The sequence below is a fragment of the Bombus bifarius genome, unplaced genomic scaffold (genome assembly GCF_011952205.1).
Source record: "Bombus bifarius isolate JDL3187 unplaced genomic scaffold, Bbif_JDL3187 scf7180000007974, whole genome shotgun sequence".
NCBI lineage: Eukaryota > Metazoa > Arthropoda > Insecta > Hymenoptera > Apidae > Bombus > Bombus bifarius.
Window position 1 is genome coordinate 2349140 of NW_022884360.1, and position 23514 is coordinate 2372653.

General features: G+C 28.5%; 6 protein-coding genes across 11 annotated transcripts; 4 read left to right on the forward strand and 2 right to left on the reverse strand.

The window, feature by feature from the left end:
• Positions 1 to 1232: 1232 nt before the first annotated feature.
• LOC117217029 (hexamerin-like) lies at positions 1233 to 5085 on the forward strand. The gene is made up of 6 exons (XM_033464304.1): positions 1233 to 1518; positions 2515 to 2851; positions 2925 to 3328; positions 3491 to 3807; positions 3951 to 4303; positions 4596 to 5085. Exons 1-6 carry the CDS (start codon positions 1300 to 1302, stop codon positions 4997 to 4999), a joined length of 2034 nt encoding a protein of 677 aa, XP_033320195.1. The 5' UTR covers positions 1233 to 1299; the 3' UTR covers positions 5000 to 5085.
• Positions 5086 to 6823: 1738 nt separating this feature from the next.
• Positions 6824 to 10835, forward strand: LOC117216881 (WD repeat-containing protein 43). Its single transcript, XM_033464011.1, is given in 8 exon segments — positions 6824 to 6878; positions 6881 to 7119; positions 8049 to 8543; positions 8964 to 9405; positions 9513 to 9819; positions 9923 to 10167; positions 10386 to 10604; positions 10802 to 10835. Coding segments are annotated over 7 exon segments (1974 nt in total). The 5' UTR covers positions 6824 to 6838; the 3' UTR covers positions 10592 to 10604; positions 10802 to 10835.
• Positions 10836 to 11153: 318 nt separating this feature from the next.
• LOC117216883 (geranylgeranyl transferase type-2 subunit beta) lies at positions 11154 to 13244 on the forward strand. Its single transcript, XM_033464015.1, has 6 exons — positions 11154 to 11308; positions 11581 to 11685; positions 11817 to 12173; positions 12381 to 12525; positions 12661 to 12836; positions 12937 to 13244. The coding sequence occupies exons 1-6, from the start codon at positions 11306 to 11308 to the stop codon at positions 13153 to 13155; spliced, it is 1005 nt and encodes a 334-aa protein (XP_033319906.1). The 5' UTR covers positions 11154 to 11305; the 3' UTR covers positions 13156 to 13244.
• Positions 13245 to 13836: 592 nt separating this feature from the next.
• LOC117216882 (protein-lysine N-methyltransferase EEF2KMT) lies at positions 13837 to 15908 on the reverse strand. 3 transcript variants are annotated; one of them, XM_033464013.1, is made up of 6 exons: positions 15479 to 15652; positions 15254 to 15397; positions 15154 to 15184; positions 15005 to 15078; positions 14438 to 14933; positions 13837 to 14366 (listed from the first exon to the last, which is right to left on the reverse strand). In XM_033464013.1, exons 1-6 carry the CDS (start codon positions 15569 to 15571, stop codon positions 14266 to 14268), a joined length of 939 nt encoding a protein of 312 aa, XP_033319904.1. In that variant the 5' UTR covers positions 15572 to 15652; the 3' UTR covers positions 13837 to 14265. The 3 variants fall into 3 exon arrangements, with proteins under 3 accessions (XP_033319904.1, XP_033319905.1, XP_033319903.1); XM_033464014.1 differs by lacking the exon at positions 15479 to 15652 and adding an exon at positions 15822 to 15908 and having other exon boundaries at positions 13839 to 14366; positions 15005 to 15184; XM_033464012.1 differs by having other exon boundaries at positions 13844 to 14366; positions 15005 to 15184; positions 15479 to 15643.
• Positions 15898 to 17995, forward strand: LOC117216884 (CUE domain-containing protein 1). 4 transcript variants are annotated; one of them, XM_033464020.1, is made up of 5 exons: positions 15898 to 16000; positions 16602 to 16747; positions 16875 to 17250; positions 17338 to 17436; positions 17528 to 17995. In XM_033464020.1, exons 2-5 carry the CDS (start codon positions 16628 to 16630, stop codon positions 17662 to 17664), a joined length of 732 nt encoding a protein of 243 aa, XP_033319911.1. In that variant the 5' UTR covers positions 15898 to 16000; positions 16602 to 16627; the 3' UTR covers positions 17665 to 17995. The 4 variants fall into 4 exon arrangements, with proteins under 4 accessions (XP_033319911.1, XP_033319909.1, XP_033319910.1 ...); XM_033464018.1 differs by lacking the exon at positions 15898 to 16000 and adding an exon at positions 16163 to 16300; XM_033464019.1 differs by lacking the exon at positions 15898 to 16000 and adding an exon at positions 16268 to 16356.
• Positions 17996 to 18941: 946 nt separating this feature from the next.
• Positions 18942 to 22669, reverse strand: LOC117216880 (WASH complex subunit 4). Its single transcript, XM_033464010.1, has one exon. It carries the CDS (start codon positions 22359 to 22361, stop codon positions 19104 to 19106), a length of 3258 nt encoding a protein of 1085 aa, XP_033319901.1. The 5' UTR covers positions 22362 to 22669; the 3' UTR covers positions 18942 to 19103.
• Positions 22670 to 23514: the final 845 nt, after the last annotated feature.

The window sequence follows — 23514 nt, forward strand, 5'->3', positions numbered from 1 at the left end:
TATTGTATGCATCAGTCGAATAAAAATTGCACGAATTTCTTTTAGCAAAACGAAATATCCGCATTGCTCGTCTCATTGTCAAAGTGTGAAACAGATTTCGTGCCTGCACCGACATCTGGATATTTACTTCTTCATTTTCTTGCATTTAAATATACAACATATTGATAAAAGAAAGGTTGCCTTGGGTAAAACGCCGAAATTACAGCGATTGATATTTTCTGATCGAACATTCATGCAAATTACAAAACTTTTGATTAAGCTTGAATAATTAAAACAACAATGCAGCTAAAGTAAAAGTATTTGTTCTACGCTATCGATTTTTCCCATACTATCCTGTCACATAATATCGAATTGCAGTAAACATAATAATCGCTACCTTACTCCATATCGAGAAATTCTCAATTATGCTTATATTATATAATAATATACTTCCTGTTACATAGGTAATGAATCAATTGAAAATTTGTCTCCCAGTTAATTAATCCACACCAGCGATATCGCATGCATGTTTTATTCTTCTTAATTTAGATTGACCCAAAATTAACACATAATCTGTAATCGGCAAGATAAAATTATTCAAAACACGAATTTCGATCGAAGTTAAATCGTCAATGAACAAACAGTGTTTACTGCTGCCATATCCTACAACTTTATTACGATGAAGTACATTGTAATTAAAAAAAAAAAGAGAACCTTCCAACGCTCGAAATAAAAAATTACGCATTTTTCCTTAGCCTTTTCTGATAAAAATTGATCGAGGCACGTTCAAATATCCAAAATTTCGAACAAAATCTTAACGATTTCTTCCAGACTTTCTTTTTCATTTTTTTCGAAAACCGTTCGTCGCGGAGGCAGTAGAACATCAAAGATGCTCTCCTTTCTTACATCTACAATTTTTGTCTGACGTGCTTTTGTTATATTATATTAGGTATGTTATATTAGAAATATATTATTACATAGGATATGTTATATCACATTATATCAGATAATCGAATAAAATCGACTTTATATGCATTTAAAAATTTAAATAATTATTTTGTCGCTTAAGGGCTCAGAGGCACGCCTTTTCTCTATCCAAACGAGCTGAAATTCTGCACAGATTATTTTTTTTATTCATTGGAACTATTCCGGTGGAGGGTGTCGCGAAAGAAATTTTCATCAAGATTAGATAAGAATTTATGTAAAATATCTAATGGAGCAATAAGTAAGAATTAATCGAGGGAGGGGATGACGGAGTATAAGAGTAGCTGCGCGCTGAGCATCCGCGCTCTGGGATTCCGCGGTTTTCACTTTTCAAAAATGTTTCCACGGCTGTGGCTGCTGGGGCTACTGGCCTGCAGTTTCGTCAATGCAGAATATTACAACACGAAAACCGCTGATAAGGATTTCTTGTTGAAACAGAAGAAGGTCTACAATCTCCTCTATCACGTCAGCCAACCAGCCGAGATCAACTACACGTGGTACGAAGAGGGTCAAAAATGGGACATCGAAGCGAACATCAACTTGTACTCCAACCCGGTTAGTAATTATCAATTAAAAAAAAAATATTGATTATTGATGATGATTGCCTTGCTAGCTACACAACGGTTAAAAATATGATAGACGCAATTCTGTTGGTTCACTGATTTTTATGTCACTTGGTATTTAAATTTGTATATTTTAGTATAACATACGTAGGATGTGATCGGAAGTGATCCTTAAGTAGCAGAGCAAGAGGGCACGAATAATAAATAATGATAAAATGTAACATACATAATGACTCACGGAAGTATTCAAACACTTGTAAAAACTTTCTATGTATACAGTATGTCCGATTTATTCGTATGCACTATACACGCTATTGTATCGTTAACTATTGAAAATACGAAAAGATGTTTCCTATGAAATTTGTTCGACTTCGGGAGGACATATTCTAATGTTATTCAATTTTCTGTAGATACGCGCATAAGGGTTGTGTGAAGAACAACTTTGTTTTTTTCTATGGAATCATATATTCTTTGATATATTAAAAAAAGAAAACGAAGTTGCTCTTCACATAACCTTTACGCGTTTACCTACAGAGAATCTAATAACATCAGAATATGTTCCCTCCGAAATCAAACAAATTTCATAGGAAACATTTTTTCGTATTTTCAATAGTTCAAAAGTACATATTTTGAAATCTCATTAACAATGTAATGAGACACGGCTATCATGATTATATCGCTCATAATCACGATAGTCGTGTCTGCATATTAATTGATTACATTCTAAAGCTTTTCGTGACCAAGTTTTGTTTTACATAAAAAAATAACTACAATGTCCAAATAAAAAAATCCAGCGTGGACCGCCAATGGCATTCAACGTAGTAAAATAAAATGACAAAGTAAATGAAGAACAAATTAACGATAACAATTAACGTTAACAAAATAACGAGCACATAACAAACAAATACAAATTTTTAAATAATTATTTGAACAAAAATCTAATAATATCCAACCCTGTGTGAAGTGAATATTCTTGATGAATTTTCAGGCCGCGGTAAAAGAATTCCTTTACATGTACAAGAACAGTATGCTTCCGCGAGGAGAAGTGTTCTCACTTTACTATCCATATCTCCTTAAAGAAATGGTAGCCCTGTTCAGGTTGTTTTATTATGCAAACGACTTCGAAACATTCTACAAAACAGCTCTTTGGGCAAGAAACAACATAAACGAGGGCGAATATATTATAGCCTTCTACAATGCAGTAATCAGAAGACAAGACACTAAGTTCATTCAATTGCCACCCCCATACGAAATCTGTCCATACCTTTTCTTTAACTCGGAAGTCCTGCAAAAAAGCCATCACGCATCACTTTCTGACCTCCGTGGTAATTGTTTCTAGTTTCTTTCTTTTTATTTTCGTCGTACTATTTAACATAATTGCAAACTATTTCACTTTAGAAACAAGTGGAGAATACAAGACATACATATTCCGGGCAAACTATTCCGGTTGGTACATGAATCGTGAATACTACTTGGAAAATAAGTTGAATTACTTCATGGAAGATATCGGCTTAAATGCCTACTACTTCTTCTTCCGACAATCATTCCCATTTTGGATGTCATCCTCGGAATTTGGTTTTCAAGATTATCGCGGAGCAGAATACTTGTATGGGCATCAACAAATAATGAACAGATACTATTTAGAAAGACTTACGAATGAATTACCTAATCTCGAAGACTTCGACTGGGAGAAACCATTCTATGCTGGTTATTATCCTACTATGACATACCAAAATGGATTACCATTCCCTCAGAGACCAGAATGGAGTAACTTCCCTAGCTACAAATACAAATACATTACGGTAAGAAAAAACTAACAAGTTTGAAATGTTTAATTTTGAATTTCTTTAAAATCTCACATGTGTGTTATAAATTGCGTGTTGCGTCCGAACGATCCGTAGCACTGCATGTAGTCGATCGAGCCGCTCACCTTCCAAGGGTTAATATAATTTCACTTGTTACAGGACATCAAAGACAAAGAATCGAGAATAATGTCTGCAATTGATACTGGTTATGTATTCGGCAATGGTACTACCAAGTATTACATCTATAACGAGGATGGTTTGAACATTCTTGGAAATATAATTGAAGGCAACGAAGATTCCTTTAACCAACGATTCTATGGCAGTATTGATGCCCTTGGCAGGAAAATCCTTGGTTACAATCTAGAACCATCAAGCAAGTATAAAATCCTTCCCAGTGCCTTGGAAATCTTTTCTACTTCTTTAAGAGACCCTGCCTTCTATCGTCTCTATAAGAGAATAGTGGACCTTTACTACAGGTAATTCTAGTTTAGTTTAGTTTGTTTTTAAACATAGTTAGCTTAATTCTAAACATTTGCTTTTATTTATTCATATTTATTTACATTGTTACATTGTAACAAAGTTACATTGTGACTTTAATTAAAAAAACGTTTATTTTTAGGTACAAAATGCATCAGACGCCATACAACAAAGATGAACTCATCTATCCTAATTTGAAAATTGAATCTTTCTCTATTGATAAACTCATTACATATTTTGAGCAATTTGATACAACAATCAGCAATGGGTTGTTTATGGATGCACAAAAAGATGACAAATTGCCATTAATTAAAATTAGACAGCCTCGTCTAAATCACAAACCATTTAATTTCCACATTACCATCAATTCTGATAAAGCAATGAAAGCAGCTATCAGAATTTTCCTTGGACCCAAATACAGTTCACACCATAAACTATATGAACTTCCAGAAAATCTTAAATACTTCTATGAAATTGACAACTGGATCCTTGACTGTAAGTTTATTCAATTTTATTTATTAGTTAATTATTAATTTGACTCCCCCTTATTTCCTTTTCTAAAAATATTCTATTATTTTCATATATTTTCAAATTAAAAGGTATTAAGTAAATACAGGCTATTTTTAGATTAACAAAGAGGTTTTATGTTTTTCAAATCATTTTTAGAAAGTCATTATAATTAATAAAATTATCTTAATTTACTATTACCCTTAATCCTTAATGTATACATTTTTGTTATGATTAATATTTAGATATATAACTAATATTCTTCACGAATTTTCAACAGTGAATGCTGGTCTGAACAAAATTACACGTAATAGTCAGGAATGCTTCTTTACAATCAATGACCAAGAACCAAGTGAAGTTTTCTATAGCAAACTCGAAGCATCTCTCTATGGTGACAAAACATTCAATTACTATGAAAGAGTCTTTGGATTCCCAGAAAGACTGTTATTACCAAAGGGTAAAAAAGAAGGGATGCCATTCCAACTGTTCTTATATGTTAGCCCAGTTTCTACGGAATACCAATTCACTTCTAGAATATGGGGTGATTATAAATTTGACAACAGACCATTTGGTTTTCCACTAGATAAACCTCTTGATAATTTCAACTATGATGGACCTAACATGTTATTCAAAGACATTCTTATTTATCACAAGGAGGAATTCGACATAAACATTACTTATTAATAACTTTCTCTTTCTCTTGTATCTCTCACATTTATTTTTATAATATTCATAATTTTGCAATAAACGTTACTTTCTTTATCTTCCAATACGTTTTATTTTATTCTTCTTTTCATATATTTGGATACTCCTAAAAACTAATATTCTACATTTAATATTAAAGTAATCACAAATTTTTAAGTGATGTCATATGGAAGAAAAAAATATATTGAATAATGTTTTGGAATTTATATAAACGTTGTCAGATCATTTGCTAATTAAACTAAGAGAAATAGTTAGATTTATGTTGCTTTTTAGAAAAATATAACAAAAATAAAATAATTCGATTAAACTCAAATTCTTAAAAAAAAATCGATAGTAGAGCCGTAGGTTATGTTATTAAAATAGTTATTAAGGTTATAAGTTAACTTATTAATGTATGATGTATATAATTACATAAAAATTATAGATTAAAATTATAGATCATGTTATTTCAAGATTATGTTAAGATATGTCGTATACAAAGTTCCAGCAATTCCTAGAAATTTTGATGGTGGGGGATGTAGCATTTAAAATTTTCTTACTACTCGCATAGTGGTTATATTTCAACTTGAAACATGTAGGAATATTTTTTATCTAAAAAAAATTCTCCCAACACGTAATACATATGTGGTTGTATTAATACATAAGACGCAAAGTGTTTAAAATTTTTAAAAGCAAGTTTTTAAGCACAAATTGAAATTAGGTATATAAGGGAAACCGAATAATTGTGTACTTCGTAGCTAACTTTACTTTGTAGTAGTTGAATAGCTGGTTAGTAACAGAGAGGAAATTAAAGTTCACGCTTATAGACCTGGTTGTTCACGAAGTAGTGCTGCACCATGCGGTCAAGTACTGAGTTTAATTCACGTTAGCATATACAAGAACCTATAAAATTAGGGATCTGCCCTGTGTGATTGTACACTAGCATAGATAAGAACCTATTGAGTCCCAAGCTACAAGAACCTATTTAATCGTACGGTTCTACGGAAAAGTTCATATCTACTATTCTATTCGATAGAAAAGTATAAAAATGACAACATTGTGCAATAATGAAACTATTGTAAGTTGCCTAGGAAAGAGGAATTAATTGTTTATTACATTTTTGGGCGATGACACATATAAAGCAGTGTTAGAAATAATACAAAATGTCAGATTATAATAATTTGTTAACAAAAAACAAAGAAAATAAATAAATTTCTACCGTTGACAAAATCCTAACTGCTCTTCGCCCTTGCTCTTGACTTTTGAAACTTCCGGCCTTCTTTGTTGATGTCTTCTCAGGGACAAATCTGCCTCAGCTTTAACGGAAAGCTCTCCTTCGGATGCTCCTAGAATCACTGAAGGAATGAAAACATAATCGCGATAGCAACCAATTAGCTCACATTATTTGCTATATAATTCATAATTGTATTATATAATATAATACAATTAGTAATTATATGTTAAATAAAAATGATTTCCCGGGTCTCACCAGGTGAAACTTATATGTATTAGCAAAGAGGAATTTCCTCTCCAGTATTACAAAATAAAAATATTATAAGCTATACATCAATTAATAGCAAAGTAAACAATGATAAATTACTTTCAATTAAATTAATTTCTCTTTTCATGATAGTTTCGCTATCAATTTTCCAAGACTATTCTAAACTACTAATTATGAACATTCTCCAAGAGAATTTAAGTTACTTAAGTTTAAGGTAGAAACTTTAAGCTTAAATACATAGATTCTTGTATATGCTAAGTTCCAACCAAAAAGGACAGATTCCTAATTTTATAGGTTCTTGTACATGTTAATGTCAATTAAACTCAGCACTTGGCCGCATGGTGCAGCACCTGTACTGTGAAATAACTGAAACTACGGGCGTGAGCACTCTCATTTCCACTCTGGTAGTAGCAATAGTTCAAAAATGGTGACTACCGCTAATTACGCTTTTTCTTCCGACGGTGAATATTTTGCACATTGCGGTAATGATGGAAAATTAAAAATTTGGGATACTGGCACTGGCCGTTTGAAACAAGAATATGTTTCTAATTCTCATCTTTCTTCACCATGTTGTGTTTTGGCTTGGCTTTACGTCAGTTCTCGAACAACAAATACATCGGTAAACCATGTGCTCCTTTACTCTATATTCGTACAAATGTTAGATTTTCTTATTCTTTCGTAGATTTATTCTGTATATTATGATAAAATAAAACTTTTTCCGAACTCAACCTATCTTTTAAGTCATATCATGAATCATGAATGTTTATAATCTTTAATTAATCATACTTCACAGCACTTTTAGAGGTTATGCTTTCCATGCGTTTCGCAATTTTTTACAAATTTTATACCAAAATAAACACTGAAATGAGACTTTCACAAAAGTATTTTAAGTTGTGAATATCTTTTATTTCATGAATTTTTCCTTTTCACTTGCCTTTATTATTAAGTTATATTTCTTTAATTAAATGGTATTTGAGGTTATAATCTTTGTTCATTTCTTTATTAAATTTATATCAGAATACGCAATAAATTTATTATTGTTCTCATAATATTTTACTATATATTGTGTAGATGTAATATCTTTATTTATAAAGGTATTTTGTTTTGTAATATAAACGAAATATTAAATAAATGATTTTTAAGATCTTTGTGTTATAATTGTACATAGTATAAATGTTTATGTTATTGTAAAATTTCAATTTCTTGAGTATAACAGTATGATATAAAAATTTAAAATAGATTGATACCATTCCTTTTTCAATCAACTTTGGATATTAGAAATATACGTTACTTCATAAGTTATTAAATATTAATGAATAGTATGAGAACCAAATTATAGTATATTTAATGTAATAGTATATTTACTTATAGATTAATAGTATATTTAACATAAGATAAATTGGTATAATTAGTACTAGTTATCAAATAGAAAACATAGAATATTTTACAATAATACTAATTTATTTTAATTTATAATAATAAAATTAATTTGATTAATAAAGTCTTTTGAGTATATAATTGAAAATAGTTATTTTATTTTATTTTTAGCCTTCACCATGGAAAAAACGCAGAAAGAAATCAATTTCAGAAGAATCCAATCAAAAGGGCATTGTTGCCATGGGTTCGACAAATGGAAGAGTCACACTTTATGATACAACAACTTCCTTAGTTACTGCACAATTAAATGGTCATTCTGGTACTGTTACTGCAGTGACTTGGTCTGAAAATGTTGGTTTATTTTCTGCAGCAAATGATCACCACATTATTCAATGGAATTTGCAAGAAAATGGTGTAAGATGTAAATGGAAATCAGGCAAAGGAAAAACTGTATCATTAGCAGTTTCACCAGATGGAAAGAGTTTGTTATCAGGAGAAAGGGTTATTAAATGGTGGAATCTAGATACTAAGCAGTTAGTAAGGACATTCACAGGCCATGCTAATGAAGTGTCATGTCTTCATACTGTTCAAATGACATCTGGTAACAATTATGTTATCAGTGGTGCTTGTGGGGATGGTTACCTAAATGTTTGGGCATTGGATGAAGTAAGATGCATTTTTTAAACTTCTTATTTTCATTAATTTTTTTTAATATGCTGTACTTATTAACCATAACACATTATTATATGAGAATTGACAATTCTTTATAAAGGTATACATTTTCTGTCCTTTCCCTGCATTATAAGGAGAGTATGCTAAGAAAGAATCATTTAATCATTTGACAATTTGTGGTGCATTGGTAACTTCCCCATATACTTAAATAAAAAAAAAATTATTGTTAACAATATAAAATATAAATCTAGTTAATTTTTAAAAAGTTCTGATAATGGACTTTAAATATGATTTTATTAGAGCTCCCAAATTAATTTCTAGAAAAAGAGAAGTATTATATGTGTCCTTTTCAAAATTTTATTCAGTTTTAATTAAATATACAATTATATCTACTAATTAAGAAAATATTTTCAGCAAAGAAATGAAAGAACTGCTGTGGCAAGTTTAGCTTTGCAAGATGATCCAATAAGTGTTTCTACACACATTTCTGAAAACTTTCAAGTGATAGTGTTAGTAGTAACAAGGTCTGGCCAAGCACATCTATTTCAATACCAACCAAATGGTCGGTCAAAACCTTTGAAGCCAAGTTTAAATATTGCAGTCGCTTCTGATATAAGCCAAAAAGATAGTGTTCAACAAATTTCTATCTTAAATGGAATATTGACAGAAGATGAAAAATTATTATTAGCATATGGAACATACCTTAATCCTATATTTGAAAAAGTGACACCAGATTTTTCTGATAAAGTACAGTATCTAGTACGTTCAGAATATAAAAAAAGCAAAGACAGAAAAGAAGAAATTTCTAAAGTGAAGTCCACTATAATTGAAGATAATGTTGAATATCTTACACCAGGTATTTATCTTTGATATTTAAACAGAGCAACATTTATACACAACAGTAGATCAATTATTTTGTATTTTCAACAAATTTGTAATTTAATTTTGATTTATCTGTTGTAGGAATAATTGAAACTACACAAAAAAAGATTAGAAGCAGTGGTGGGTCACAATTATTATTAAAAGATAGATTGGAAAACTTGAGCTTAAGTGCTGAAAGCAATCCTACAGGCAAAATCACGAGCACGGGTAATAGTAGAGCACAACTTTTGGTACAAGGCTTAAATAGTAAAGATAAAGCTATTTTGAACAACATTTTTCTCACGAAAAATGAGACTATTATTAGGAATACTATTGCCAAGTTACCAATTCAAGCAATTGGTCCTCTTCTTAAAGAACTTACCATCCTACTGCAGGGTAAAACATACACGTAAGATTATCAAACGTTAACTAATTTTTGTAGTATATTTAAAATCATTAACTATAGAAGCCTAAAAATCGTGCTTAATTTTTATTAATTGATTATATTATAGGAGTAAAATTGCTGTACGATGGTTGGAAGCATTATTAACAACTCACGCGGGACATTTATTATCACAAGCAGACCTTGTAGAATTATTTGGGCCAATTTTAAGTTTAATGGATGCTAAACTAACTCTTTTAACAGAGCTCTCGAAACTTAAGGGTCGAGTATCTCTTATCACTGGTCAAATTTCTCAAACAATGGAAGAGCAAGACAAAGACATTAGCGAAAACTGCCTTGTCTACCAAGATACAGGTTTGTATCTATAAAAATATTATTTTGTTGCAATCGATGTTTTAAAACTATTTTTCAAAATACAATTTATAAATTAAAATAAGTTTTGGACAAAATCTTTCTTTGTATAAAAATTAATAATACATAATTTCCCGTCTTATTTGATATATTATACTATTTTTACCATTTATAGTATTTATTTAAAGCTGAAATTAATAAACATAAATAAATATAAATAGATTCATCAGATGAAGATGGTGGAGTTGAAGATGAAGATTTGGAAAGCGAATCAGATGAAAAATGGGAAGAAATGTCAAATAAAGAGGACAATGAAGATGAACAAGAAGATCAAGGTGATCAAGAACAGGAGAATGATGAGGATGTCACAAGTACGAATTCTAATTATGATAATGTTGATGATGATGAAGAATCTGTATCCAGCTGAATATTAATTTGAGGTAAAATAAAAAACGAAATTATAAAAAATTATTGGTTTTAAATTACGATTAAATATTTTGCCGTTTACATGAATTAATTTAAATGCTTCACTAAATTATTTTATTACAATATTATATCAGAATCACTATTTGAAAAATTAGTATAGGTCAGTTTACCACATAATGACATTACTAAATTCAGTTCTTGTTTGTTTTAGTGAACATTGGAGTTCCTGAATGTAATGAATATGGCGAAAAAGAAAAAACAATTGAAATATTGAAATTGTTAAATAAATGTCGTTTTTCTACAAAAACTATTCAAATTATTAAATATATATTATCTATTCTAAATGAGAAATTATTTCATACTTCTGATTTTAAGTTAAAAATAAACAATAAGTATTTACTTAAAAATAAACAAACCTTTTTAAAAAGAAAATAGAAATAACTACAACTTCAATGTTATTACTTTACGTAAACTTATTATAATCTTTTATTCTTTTCTCTTTTAGAATTTTTTTTGAAAATCCGCGCCTTTTTGTTATCACTAAGAATTTCTATTTTGAGGTTAGGCCGAAAATGAAGCTATTCTTCAACGAAGGATGAGGTATATTTTTATCAGAGGTGTAAGAAGTGTAAAAAGTTTTTATAAATTGACTTAAATGAATGAAAATTAATAAAACATAGTAATTTACATACTTCTTAAAAAAGAACTTTGTAACATGGTGAGTGGACAAAGAGTTTAATACAAATTATTTATTCTGGGTTAAAACATTAATTCTGTCTTAGGTTAATTTATCCTTTTTTTGCGTATTATATTATTACAATGATTTTATTTTATAGATTTTTTTATTAAATAGAATATGGTTTATACAGTTCCTAGAATAAGATTTTACAAAAAAACTTAGAATAAAATAGGATATTATTTATACAAATATAAATTTATTACTATTTTCATCATACATGCTCTAACAATGTTTTTTAATTTATGCTTTAGCCAGTGCTAAAACATGACATCGAACTTCCAGCTTCAGTTCCTGAATTACTATTGGAAAAGCATGCAAACTTTTTACTTTCTTATGGCACTGATAAAGATGAATATGTAAGTATATTATAATATTATTTTAAATTTTATGTATTATATTTTTTATATTATAAGTAGTATAAGGATTACTTGCATATATATAATTAAATTAGGTTTAATGTACAATTAATGGAAATAATAAATTTTAGATGTATTGTATGACAGAACATATGAGAATGTCTGGAATGTACTGGGGTTTAACAGCACTGGATCTTATGGGTAAACTTGAAGAGACAAATCGAAATGAGGTACTAGAATTTATTGCTCAATGTCAAACAGACAGTGGTGGCATAGCTGCAAGTTTACAACATGATCCACATATTCTTTACACTTTGAGTGCAGTACAAATACTTTGTATCTATAATGCATTAGATACTATTGACATAGAAAGAGTTGTAAAATATGTAAAGGAAAGACAACAACCAGATGGAAGTTTCACAGGTGATATCTGGGGTGAAGTTGATACAAGATTTTCTTTTTGTGCTGTGGCAACTTTATCACTTTTGGTAAATAAACATAGTAATAAGAGATTTAATCTATTGATAGATATTAGACAGATGTTGACAGATATTAAATCTGTGCAAAAATGTATTAAATTATATCTATATTTCTGTTTTTGTATTTTTTTTTATGATAATAGAATAATATAATACTTAAAGTTACAAAAATAGTAAGCTTATGAATTAACTTAGACTATAATAATATTATTTTAGAATCGACTGGATGCAATAGATGTTGATAAGGCAGTTGAATTTGTGATGAAATGTATGAATTTTGATGGTGGATTTGGATCAAAACCTGGAGCTGAAAGTCATGCTGGTATGATTTATTGCTCCATAGGGCTTTTATCAATAACTGGTAATTTTTATTTTATTTTTGATTATTCTTCAGCTAGTATATAACAAAATCAATATAATAAAATAAAAAGAAAGAGAAAAAATATATACAATTCTTTTTACAAATTAAATAACATAAAGTGTTAAATATTGCCAGGTAATCTTCACTTAGTAGATGCAGATCAATTAAGTTGGTGGCTTTGTGAAAGACAACTTCCATCTGGGGGTTTAAATGGTAGACCAGAAAAGTTACCTGATGTTTGTTATTCTTGGTGGGTCCTTTCTGCACTAACAATTTTAGGACGCCTTCATTGGGTTGATAAAGAACAATTGGTATGTATTTCTTCAAAAAAGTTAAAGAATGCAAAAAATACTAATATTATATTAAAAATGGACGAAGTTAATCAAATTTTATTACAACATTAATTTACAGGTAAAATTTGTACTGGCATGTCAAGATACAGAATCAGGAGGATTTAGTGATCGTCCAGGAGATATTGCTGATCCTTTTCATACTCTTTTTGGCTTAACTGCACTCTCCCTTTTAAATACTGATTATCCTCTGAAAAAGATCAATCCGACATATTGCATGCCTGAATATGTAATTCAAAGGTTACATTTGAAACCAGCAAGACTCGACCAAAGTAATTGACAATTAATTACTAAAAATTAGCTTTTTACTAAACCTAAATATTTATGAAATAATGCAACAGAAGAAAATATAATGTTAATCTTTTGCAACAACTGTTTTATTTATTGCTTTATTTAAGGAACACAATATCGTTTACTTCAATTTACTAGCATATTATTATATATATGTATATTGTTACATATTATTATAAAATGTATATTATTAATGATAAAGATTGATTATACATATAATACGTATAATAATATATAACAAATATGATAATATAAATAATATAAATAAAACTATAATTTATTAATACAATTTAATATGAGTAAAGAAAAAGATTAAAAATTAATAAGAATATATATTGCTTTTGCTCTTAATGATTCGATAAGGATGTTGCACTAGAAAACTATATCCATAATAATATTTATTATGGCGCGAGGTTTTTGAGAGATAGTCGCAATAACATATGGTAGTAAATCGGTGACCAAAAAGGAGCTATTAAAAAAAGAAGCACATACTACAATATTGATACAAACATAAACAACTTTCATTTCATATAAGTCCCTCATTATTTTTCATTCAAATGTAAAGCAATGGTTATTGGCAATTATATTCATATTTATATAAATCTTTACGTTATATATTTTTCAGGTTTTAATTTACATTTAAAATTGTGTTGAAGTCAATACATGACAATTCTCGCAATCTTTTTATGAGTATTTTAAATGTTGTAAATTAAATATATCATTCCATTCAATAAAACAGGATTTGTACAATTTTTTTGTGAATCTGAGTGACACTGAGAGAAAATCTCTCTGGTAAGTAGAAGAAATAAATAAAGTTATCTGCTTGATATTAGTAAGTTTACAAATAAATAATTTTTATTATATAATTTCCATTGAAATATAAATAATTACTGTATACATTTTTCCCTGTTGGTGAAGTATATTTAAATACATTTATAGTAAATATTCTTTATTTGCAAATGTAAATATATAAAACAAGTATTAAGTAAAATTTACTATATAATAGGTATTCAAAAAATTGCCTTTGAAATCCAGTAAGATCATTTTAAAATAATTATTGTTAAAAACATTATATCAATAAAAATTTATTATCTTAAGTTTATCGATGATAAATCTTTAATATTTTAACAGGTTCACTTGCTGACTTTTGGTGTACCGTTTGCCGTGGTATATATTTTTTAAAAAGGAGATCATAATATGCTAAAAAAAAGAATATTAATTTTTAATATGTATTTGGTAGAAAATATAATATCTAAGAGTAAAAAATATACCTAATTGATGTAGAAACCGTAAAACAGTGTCTTTATTGCGAACTGTTACTGCAATAATTGCACATCTATTAGGATAAGATAAAAATCCTTTTAATCCCGTTACTAATCCCAAAAATGAATCGGTATCATATAAAATATCAGCTCCAATTATTATATCTGGTAAGACCCATTGTTCATTCACATATTTATTAATATCTTCCCATCTTAGCTCTTCTATTTTAACATCTGTATAATTACACCTTAATTGCGATTTAAATCTATCATATTTTAGTGCTGATTCTATTTTCCTTTCATTACATACTAAATTAAGTTGAATGTTTTCAAAAGCCATTTCAAGAACAATTTTATGACAATCTGTAAATATATATTGTTTAGGAAAACAAGTCTTAATAATGGATAATCCTGTTAAGCCAACACCACAACCAAGTTCTAAAATAACTTTTCCAAAGAATTTTTCTTTATTTCCTAAGCACCATTTACTTAACTCAATGGCTCCCTGCAAATTATGAATGATATTATAACTGGAAATTCGAAAAATCGTATTGTACAATCATAGTTTCCAAATACCTGCCAACTACACAATCCTGTTGTACCTTCTGATATAATACTCGTGCTTTCTTTTATACTAATGCAATTATCTTCTATTAAAAAATGCCGATAGTGAGTAGATTCTTCTATAGTGGAAGATATTAAATTACAATATGTTGTATAAATACCGTCATAAATTTCACCACCTTCGTCTTCAATCTAGATTACAAAAATTAAATCTTTAACTCTAGAAATGAATTTATTTTATAAATATTAATTTATTTATACCTTTTTCATAAGCCATTTTAAAAATGCTCTCTGATAAGATCGTTTAATTGGATATTTTTTAATTAAGTCACTATTTACTGTTCTTTCCAAGATCTCCTGTTGCTTTTTTGAATGAACTAAACAATTAATATTTTCTTCTGAATTCTGCAAATTTTAAAATAGAAATGTGAAATTTCTATAAATCTTTGAAAGATTATTTATAGATTGATTGTAAAATTTACATACAAGAATGTCTATTGTATTTATTGGTGTACAATTTAGGAAATGTTTAATTAAACTATCCACGTTAAACGAGTTACAATTCATTTTATTGTCCATGTCTCAAACATGAATTAATAAAATTTTATATTTATTTATATCAATAATATTTTATTAATTTTTCACACATAATTTTAAATTATGATGCTTCATAAATAAGATAAAATAACACAAAAACAATTATTTTGTCATAAATATTTATTTTCTGAAACTAAAAGATATGTGTGTTCGAAATGATTTTTGCTCTTAATATAATAATTTTTATTCAATTAACAACATATGGAAGAGAACTTGTGAAAACATTACTTACCTTTTTATTTTGAAATATTAAACTTCAGAGTTGTAACATACCCACATGTATGAATATGCATTCGGTTTTATTATATGAATATATATGTGAATCACGGTTCAGATCTATTTATAATTTATATGACCCTGATCGGACCATTCGTTCAAAAATTCAATCAACTTAACCTAAAAATGCAAAAAGTTACTATCCCTTACCTCTATATAAATAATATTTCGTTCGTTCGTTTCTGCAATTATTTATATTTATTGCATGCTATTTTAAAAATAGTTAATATTAAATATTTCGTGTTGGAATAAAATGAAAAAATATTACATAAATTGTCCAGAATACACCAATAAAAATCAAGTTCGATTCACTAGATAAATCGTGATACCGTTCTGTGGTTTCGCAATTCTGGAATAGGTTTACTTTTCATAAGAAAGGTCTCACTCACTAAATTTTTGACAGTTGGTCACCTTCCTTGCATGCGTAATGACAGGGTACAGTCTTGTCTCGGTTTTCAATTATGTGCATGGATATTTCGTATAACTCAACGGTGCATAACTAATTATAACACAAAGGCAAAATAAGATGCAATTAATTTCCCCAAACAAATAACATGACATTCACGTAATAATCACAAACCGATATCCCTCGTTATGAATGACGATTTGTCTATTCATGTTTTCGGAACGTTTTAGATTTATCGAATCTTCAAAGTAAAATTAAATAACGTCATATTACAAAATCTTTGTTGAAAGCTTCCTAACTGTAACTAATTAAGCTAATTGTTTCACTTAGATTAACAATTCTACAATCACCACATAATGGCCTCTGCTATGGAACAGCAACAGCAGCAACAACAACAACAAACAACTTTAGAATTTTATCAAGCAATGGCTGATTTCAAAAACATGTTTCCACAAATGGATGATGATGTGATTGAGGTAAATTCATTTAATAAATGTATTAAATTACATTATGTAACTGGAAACTGTCTTCAGTCTAAATGTATGTTCTGAAATGATGCATAATGATGCATAATAAATGAAAAAATTATTTCAAAACTTTTAGGCTGTGTTAAGATCTAACCAAGGTGCCGTAGATACAACAATCGATCAGTTGCTTACTATGAGTACAGATAATGAAAATGAAAAAATTAGAAGTGAATTAGAGCAAAATGAAAAATCACCAAGTACTTCTAAGTCACAGAAAGCAGAGTCAACAATATCCTTAAAAAGTATACGTAAATGGCAACCTGCTTTATTAGGTCCATTACCAGATACATTCCTTCGGCTTCCTCAACAAGTTTGTGAAGATAGTTTAGATTCTTCCTGTTTACAAGAAAATTCGATGTTAGAAGATGAAAGAATTGCTATATTTCTTCAAAATGAAGAATTTATGGCTGAACTACGTTGGAATGAAGACTTTTTGTCAACTTTAGAAAATGGTTTGTAATATGCAGTTGTAATTTTTATAGTGCAAACAATGTGGAAAAGACATAAAATTCCAATTATTTACATTATCTTTATCATAGATACAAAAATTCAAGGAACAAGCCTTGAAAAGTGTGGCAATCAAATTGGTCATGATGATGAAGATCTTTTTAAAGAAAGACTAAAAAATATGGGCAAAGGTATTTTTGGCAATTGTATATTATTATAATATAACGAATGTAAAAATTATAGAATTTATGTTTTACTTTTATTATTTTAATTATATTCTAGTATCTCGACGTAAGTTTGCACAACTTACTAAAGTATTTACACGCAGTAAAAAACGAGGGGGTAGACAGTTATTACCCCCAACAGCTTCCTGTGACGATTTATTGGACCCAGAGGAGTCGTCTAGATTTCAATCTTAGAAATTATAACACTTCCTTCATTCTACCAGAAAAAACAATTTTTCAGTAATTGGTACTTACAGCAATTTATCCAGTCCGGAAATGAGAAAGAGGCATATCTGTATTAATATGAATAATTGAATGGCAAATTGCAAAGAAAATTTAGATGGAAATAGTTTTATTAATGCGGATCATTTAAATTAGAAAACAATTAGTAAGACTCATATTCTATGCAGTTTAATTAACATGATATTATTAAGTTGCTTGAATAATTGTTTAATTCAAGAGCACAGAAAGATCAAAAGATAAAATGTAGGAATAATAGCCCTAAATATTGTCTAAGAAAAAAATTGCAAAACTACAAAATATTTCGTATTTTAATAATGTACTGTGAACCAGTACACATTCTAGATAGTAACAGTACAATAATTACAACAGTCATACTGTTAAAATAAGGATCTGTCGAATGTTGTTATAAATATTTTCTTTCTTTTTTTTAACATGACATTGTGAAGCTTTACAAACAATGTATTTACAGATAGTTGATATTATTTATGTATATTATTTATATTTGATTGTTGACAATGATTTAGAATGTGTAGTTGTTTTTTCTACAAAATTTTGTTGTAGTTTATATTTATTTAAAAAAAAGTTTGTATAGTTATTGGTAAACATTGTTAAAATATAAAATAAATTATATTTATAGGTATCAAATGAATTATAGTAAAAAATTTCTATCCATAATGTTAAAGTAAACATTTAAAGAAAGAGCATTTTAGAATTGGCGAATTTTTGACTTCATATTTGATTTTTACGTGATTTTTTGCTGATATAAAAATAGATTTCTTTTTATATTGCTATGCGGATTAATAATGACGCTTTCATATTTATAATTACATTTTTGAGAAACTCCTATCTATTTAGAGTTGTAAGTGTAATAAATTCTAGTCTGTTCATCTAGCCATACTACTTATTGAGTAATAAATATCAAGGATTGCAATTATACATATATATATGTTGGTGTAGAAGACGTTTATATATATAAATGAGTGTAATTAAACACGGTATGTGCCACAGGCATAAATATAAGCTTAAGAATACCGAACCTAACTATTTAAAAATAAACTACGTAATTTTTAGTGTCTCTTTAATAAGTTAAGATTCATTTGACATATTATCCTGTATTTTTATTTTCTCATTATTGTAATATATACATTTATATATATATATATATATATATATATATATATAATACAAGTTACAAAAGGATTACGAAAATAAAGTAAATTTATAGCATATAAAGTGTTTTAAAGCTATTTTTTATAAAGCACATAATAGTATTATACAGTATATAATTTGACATTCTTTATACAATAGTAATAAGAAATATGAAACAAAAATATTTAACAATCACATTGTAATTAATTAATTCCATAATACATTTTACAGATTGTGGAATATTACATATCAGACTGTTTAAAGAATACTCTAGCGCCAGATAAACTATAATAGAGCAATTGGAATTCAGCACTTCTTTCACCTAAGCGTTTTAATGTTAATGCTCTTGTTTGTTGCAATTTTTCATCTCCTTGAACATTTTTACTTTCTGCAGCCTGCTGTTCAGCATTTATATGCTGTTCAACTGTTTTGAACCAATGTAAACTATCCAATTCTGATGACTGATTCAAAAGAGCATTTATGTAAGCAATTCCCATTGCAAAACCATCATCAGTAAAAGCTGCACCTGTTTGATTTTTCTTAAACATTTTTTCTTTATTCGATATTGAGTTATCAATAAAACTTAATGTTAATGGAGGTACAATAGCATAAAATTGTTGCAAATGATGTGATTCAGTATCTCGAAAAGCAGATGCAAATACATCAACAAGAAGTTTGAAGTATTGTATTCCTTCTGTAAAGTTTCGTATTAAATTTGCAATATTATTTTCTAAACACTTTGCTGCTGATTGAGTTGTTACACCATAACGTAAATTTTTACACATTAATTCAAATGGTACAGATGAATCGATGTTTGGCAGAAATGAAATAGCATTTGAACTAGCATGCAATCCACCAGATCTAATTAATCGTACATACCCCAATGCATTTCCAATTTGAGTTATTAATTGTCTAAATTGATCTAAATAACTTAAACCATCAGGTGTCATACCTAATTTTCTGATCCCTTTCTGAAATTTTTCTGCTCTTTCATATGTATAAGGTGTTCTACCATTTTCTCTTTGAACCTTGATGAACCTTATATCTCGCATTAATCTCGACTTTATATGTTCATCAAATAGGAATTGTGAAAATGTATGTAATTTTATACGAAGAAATTGATATACAAAGTTAACTGTTGTACTCATAATACCAGTTCCATGTGTTCTGATAGAATTTGCTATATGTCGAATTCCAATGGTATTTAAATGTTTATTGTTACTAGTATGTTCAATGAAAGTTTGAGTGTTTAAATTATATAAATATTTTGATACAAATACATGAATATTTCTCATAATTTCTAAAGCATCTAAGCCCTGTTCCAAGGTCTGTGTAGGTAAATAGTTTTGTACAGTATCTAGATTTAATTTATAATGTGCCAAAGCATGCATCATTCTATATGTTCTCCAATCATGTAGTGCTACTGTAGTGAGATTGTAAAACATATCATCAAGATAATGTTCAATGAATCTTTTAGCGTATATCATACTATTTGTTAAAGGTAGTGGTAATGATCGTACGATTCTTCCACCATCTTTTGCCCCAATATTGAATGGATTTGTAGAATCCAATTTTAAATGTGCATGGACATGAAGTCTTAGATTAGTTTCAATCTCATGACAAACAGGTTCTAATATATTCTTAGTCAACATTTCTCTTAATTGCATAATTCTTTTCTGTTTTAAATTTAATCCTTCTTGTTCACTAATGGTGCTGTTAAATGCATTAAACAAATGAACTATGTGATTTATACTTAAATTACTATCTATTACAGAAGAAAAATAAGCCGGAATTATATTCTGATGATATAGTAATATAGAGTAATCACAGATATCTGTAATAATATTATACAATTCAGCAACAATATCGTAATTGTTCAATGAGAATCTTAATTTCACCATGTCCTCTTCCTTAAAAGTATCTGCTAATTGACTAGCACATGCTAGAGCACATCTGATTATTAATCTTCTATCTGCACTTGGTGGTCCATTTAATAATCTCATACTTAAACCCACTAGTGACAATGCATCCAATTTTTCTCTGCTATAACCTTTATCCTTCTGAATTAAACTCTTCCGAGCAGTTTCCAATGTAATTAAAATATAATAACTCAAGTATTGTAATACTTGACTTTGTGATTGCACTATAACTGGTCCCAATATGTAAAATGTAGTCTGCAAAGACTTTTGTACTTCTATTAATCTACAAATTAATTGAACAGTGTTACGATTCATTGGTTTAATAAGAATCGCATGCATATTTATTATAAAAGATACAATTTCTTTAATCTGAGATAACAATGCAACTAAATCAATTAATAAAGTTTGTTTCTGCCCAATATCTGAAATCTGAAGACTTGTTTTCATTAAAATACTTTGCATTTCAATGCACCATGTTACTGCTTTCTGAATTAATCCATTCACAGTCTGGGAAAGTTTTTGTATCCTCAAACATAGTATTCTTTCTCCTACTTGTTGACCAACAGCATTACCAGCTTCTTTTGGCAAAAAATCACTTAAAAATTTACTGGGAATCCATATGACATTTCCAATTAAATTTACAGCATAAAATTTTTTATTACTTTCAAGCACTCTTTTAATTAATCTTTTATCACAGGTGCCAAATAATTTTGTTGTTACAACAATTCCAATATTTATTTTGATCCAACTTTTATTCAATGAAACATAATCATTTGGTTTATTTTCTATGTCTACAATTAAATTTTTTAAATAATTGGTAATCTGTTCACTCATTATAGGTCCTTTATTCACATCCATTATACGTTCAATTGTCTTGGAAAATAAAACTTTCTTTAATAAATTCTCTTGTAAATCTTTTAATAACTTATTCAGTGTATGTAATTTAGATTCACTTATGCCAAATTGCAATGGATTGTGCATGATAGAACGCACATTCATTCTGTACTTTTTCCACTGTTCTAACAACGAAGGCTGGGATTCAATAATTTCATCCAATGTCAAAACGATTATAAACAAATCAATAAAATGTTCTATTAATACAGGTAAATAAATATCGTTAGAGTCACCCGCTAGACTAGATAATTGTTCCGTTGTCAAATGTGCTACTGTCCATATCCTATTCACAAAAACAAATAGATCTTGCAGATCAGACAAAAGAGATGTGATATTATTCTGATTATTCTCTGCCCCTCTTTCACCATGAGTAAACAATTTTTTATAGAACATCTTAGCTTCCATCACAAGAAGCCTAATTTCTCTGCAGGTACCTGCAACTGCAGCAAGTAGCTTTGATAAATATTTATTTTCCATTTCTATTAAATTTATCAAGCTGATATCCTCAACAGGTTTGTATACAAGCCGAAGAGGTCCTTCCATGAAATATTCTAATGTAGAATCTTTTTTCCATGTTTGCTTAGCTAAATTCTCAAAAAACTGTCCATATTTTCGTAAATGTATCGAACCTGCCGCTTTGTATATGGTCTCGTCCTTTTTCGAATTCCATGCTGATGATTCTATCATTATTACTTCCTATATTTGCTAATGTTAATCGAAATATGTTAAAATACTGATTTCAAATAAATGACATGTAAAATATATTTGTCAAATTTGTGACATATCTTTTGATAATTCACATATGTTTTAGTACCATCCTATACTTTTCCAGCATCACTTTCAAGCAGTACTTTTTATAATTACTTTTAACTACTATTATGACACTATCATTTCTTACATATTTACAAAAAACAAAATTGGAAAGTGGATATCATGAAAGGTTGATAACTGATAGTACTGCACTATACAGACTATACTGTATCGTCTGACCAACGAGTTGAGTCATAAGTAAATAAAACCACGTGATCAAAATCTAGGGAAAATAGGGTTGCATTTATGCATTGACGTATTGTGTGAATTTTCCAAAATTTTGAAGAATCTCGCGTGGTTGCAGCACGTGAAGTGCTTCAGCATTCTGCTCGCATTTTAACTTCAAACAATTCGAAAACCTAACTCGACGTTTAAATGAAAAAATGCATACCGAGGAAAATTAACGTGAACAATAATTTATATTTAAGATTGAATTATAATAGATTGAATTTTTCAATTTAAAAAGTTTTTTAATTTGTAGCAAAAATTTACGCTTTAATGAAATTTACTTAGATTCTTTGCTCAGCGTGACGGTTCTAACGATTTTACGATTCAACGATTTTAGCTTCTTGGATCACAGAATAACCTATTTATCTACTCGAATTTTACATGACAATCTACGATTTGTTTATTATCCAATAACATAAGTTGCCATTAACTAATACTGATAAACATTAATTTGATTGGAGTTTATAATATTAGAAAGCGATCGATTTATATCTTGACAATGTTTCTTTCTATGGTAACAAAAGTAAATACGAAATTTGGAAGTGATCGCAATTATTACTGATTAATAATTTTGATATTTAATCAATAAATTGTTAAATAATCTTTTGTTCGTTGCCACGCTGTTGTGCAGTTAAATGCGGCGCACTAGGTTTTACCCTATTATAGTACAAGATATTCACGCCAGAAGGAGCTACAGGTCTACACCCGTTTATAATGTATATCAGTGCATTTACAGTTTTGAAATATAAAATATAAAATTATTTTGCCGAAAATTCATTTCACAAGTAAAACTTTTATTTAT

What these genes read in the sequence shown, in the direction of transcription:
- LOC117217029 (XM_033464304.1), top strand. Translation starts at nt 1,300, where the DNA reads ATGTTTCCACGGCTGTGGCTGCTGGGGCTACTGGCCTGCAGTTTCGTC. An exon ending in ATAGTGGACCTTTACTACAG is followed by an intron (nt 3,808 to 3,950) that starts GTAATTCTAGTT and finishes GTTTATTTTTAG; the next exon opens with GTACAAAATGCATCAGACGC. An exon ending in TGACAACTGGATCCTTGACT is followed by an intron (nt 4,304 to 4,595) that starts GTAAGTTTATTC and finishes AATTTTCAACAG; the next exon opens with TGAATGCTGGTCTGAACAAA.
- LOC117216883 (XM_033464015.1), top strand. An exon ending in GCACTGATAAAGATGAATAT is followed by an intron (nt 11,686 to 11,816) that starts GTAAGTATATTA and finishes AATAAATTTTAG; the next exon opens with ATGTATTGTATGACAGAACA. An exon ending in AGGGCTTTTATCAATAACTG is followed by an intron (nt 12,526 to 12,660) that starts GTAATTTTTATT and finishes AAATATTGCCAG; the next exon opens with GTAATCTTCACTTAGTAGAT.
- LOC117216882 (XM_033464012.1), bottom strand. Translation starts at nt 15,571, where the DNA reads ATGGACAATAAAATGAATTGTAACTCGTTTAACGTGGATAGTTTAATT. An exon ending in TAAAATGGCTTATGAAAAAG is followed by an intron (nt 15,185 to 15,253) that starts GTATAAATAAAT and finishes TTTGTAATCTAG; the next exon opens with ATTGAAGACGAAGGTGGTGA. An exon ending in CAGGATTGTGTAGTTGGCAG is followed by an intron (nt 14,934 to 15,004) that starts GTATTTGGAAAC and finishes CATAATTTGCAG; the next exon opens with GGAGCCATTGAGTTAAGTAA.
- LOC117216884 (XM_033464020.1), top strand. Translation starts at nt 16,628, where the DNA reads ATGGCCTCTGCTATGGAACAGCAACAGCAGCAACAACAACAACAAACA. An exon ending in TGGATGATGATGTGATTGAG is followed by an intron (nt 16,748 to 16,874) that starts GTAAATTCATTT and finishes CAAAACTTTTAG; the next exon opens with GCTGTGTTAAGATCTAACCA. An exon ending in TTTGTCAACTTTAGAAAATG is followed by an intron (nt 17,251 to 17,337) that starts GTTTGTAATATG and finishes TCTTTATCATAG; the next exon opens with ATACAAAAATTCAAGGAACA.
- LOC117216880 (XM_033464010.1), bottom strand. Translation starts at nt 22,361, where the DNA reads ATGATAGAATCATCAGCATGGAATTCGAAAAAGGACGAGACCATATAC.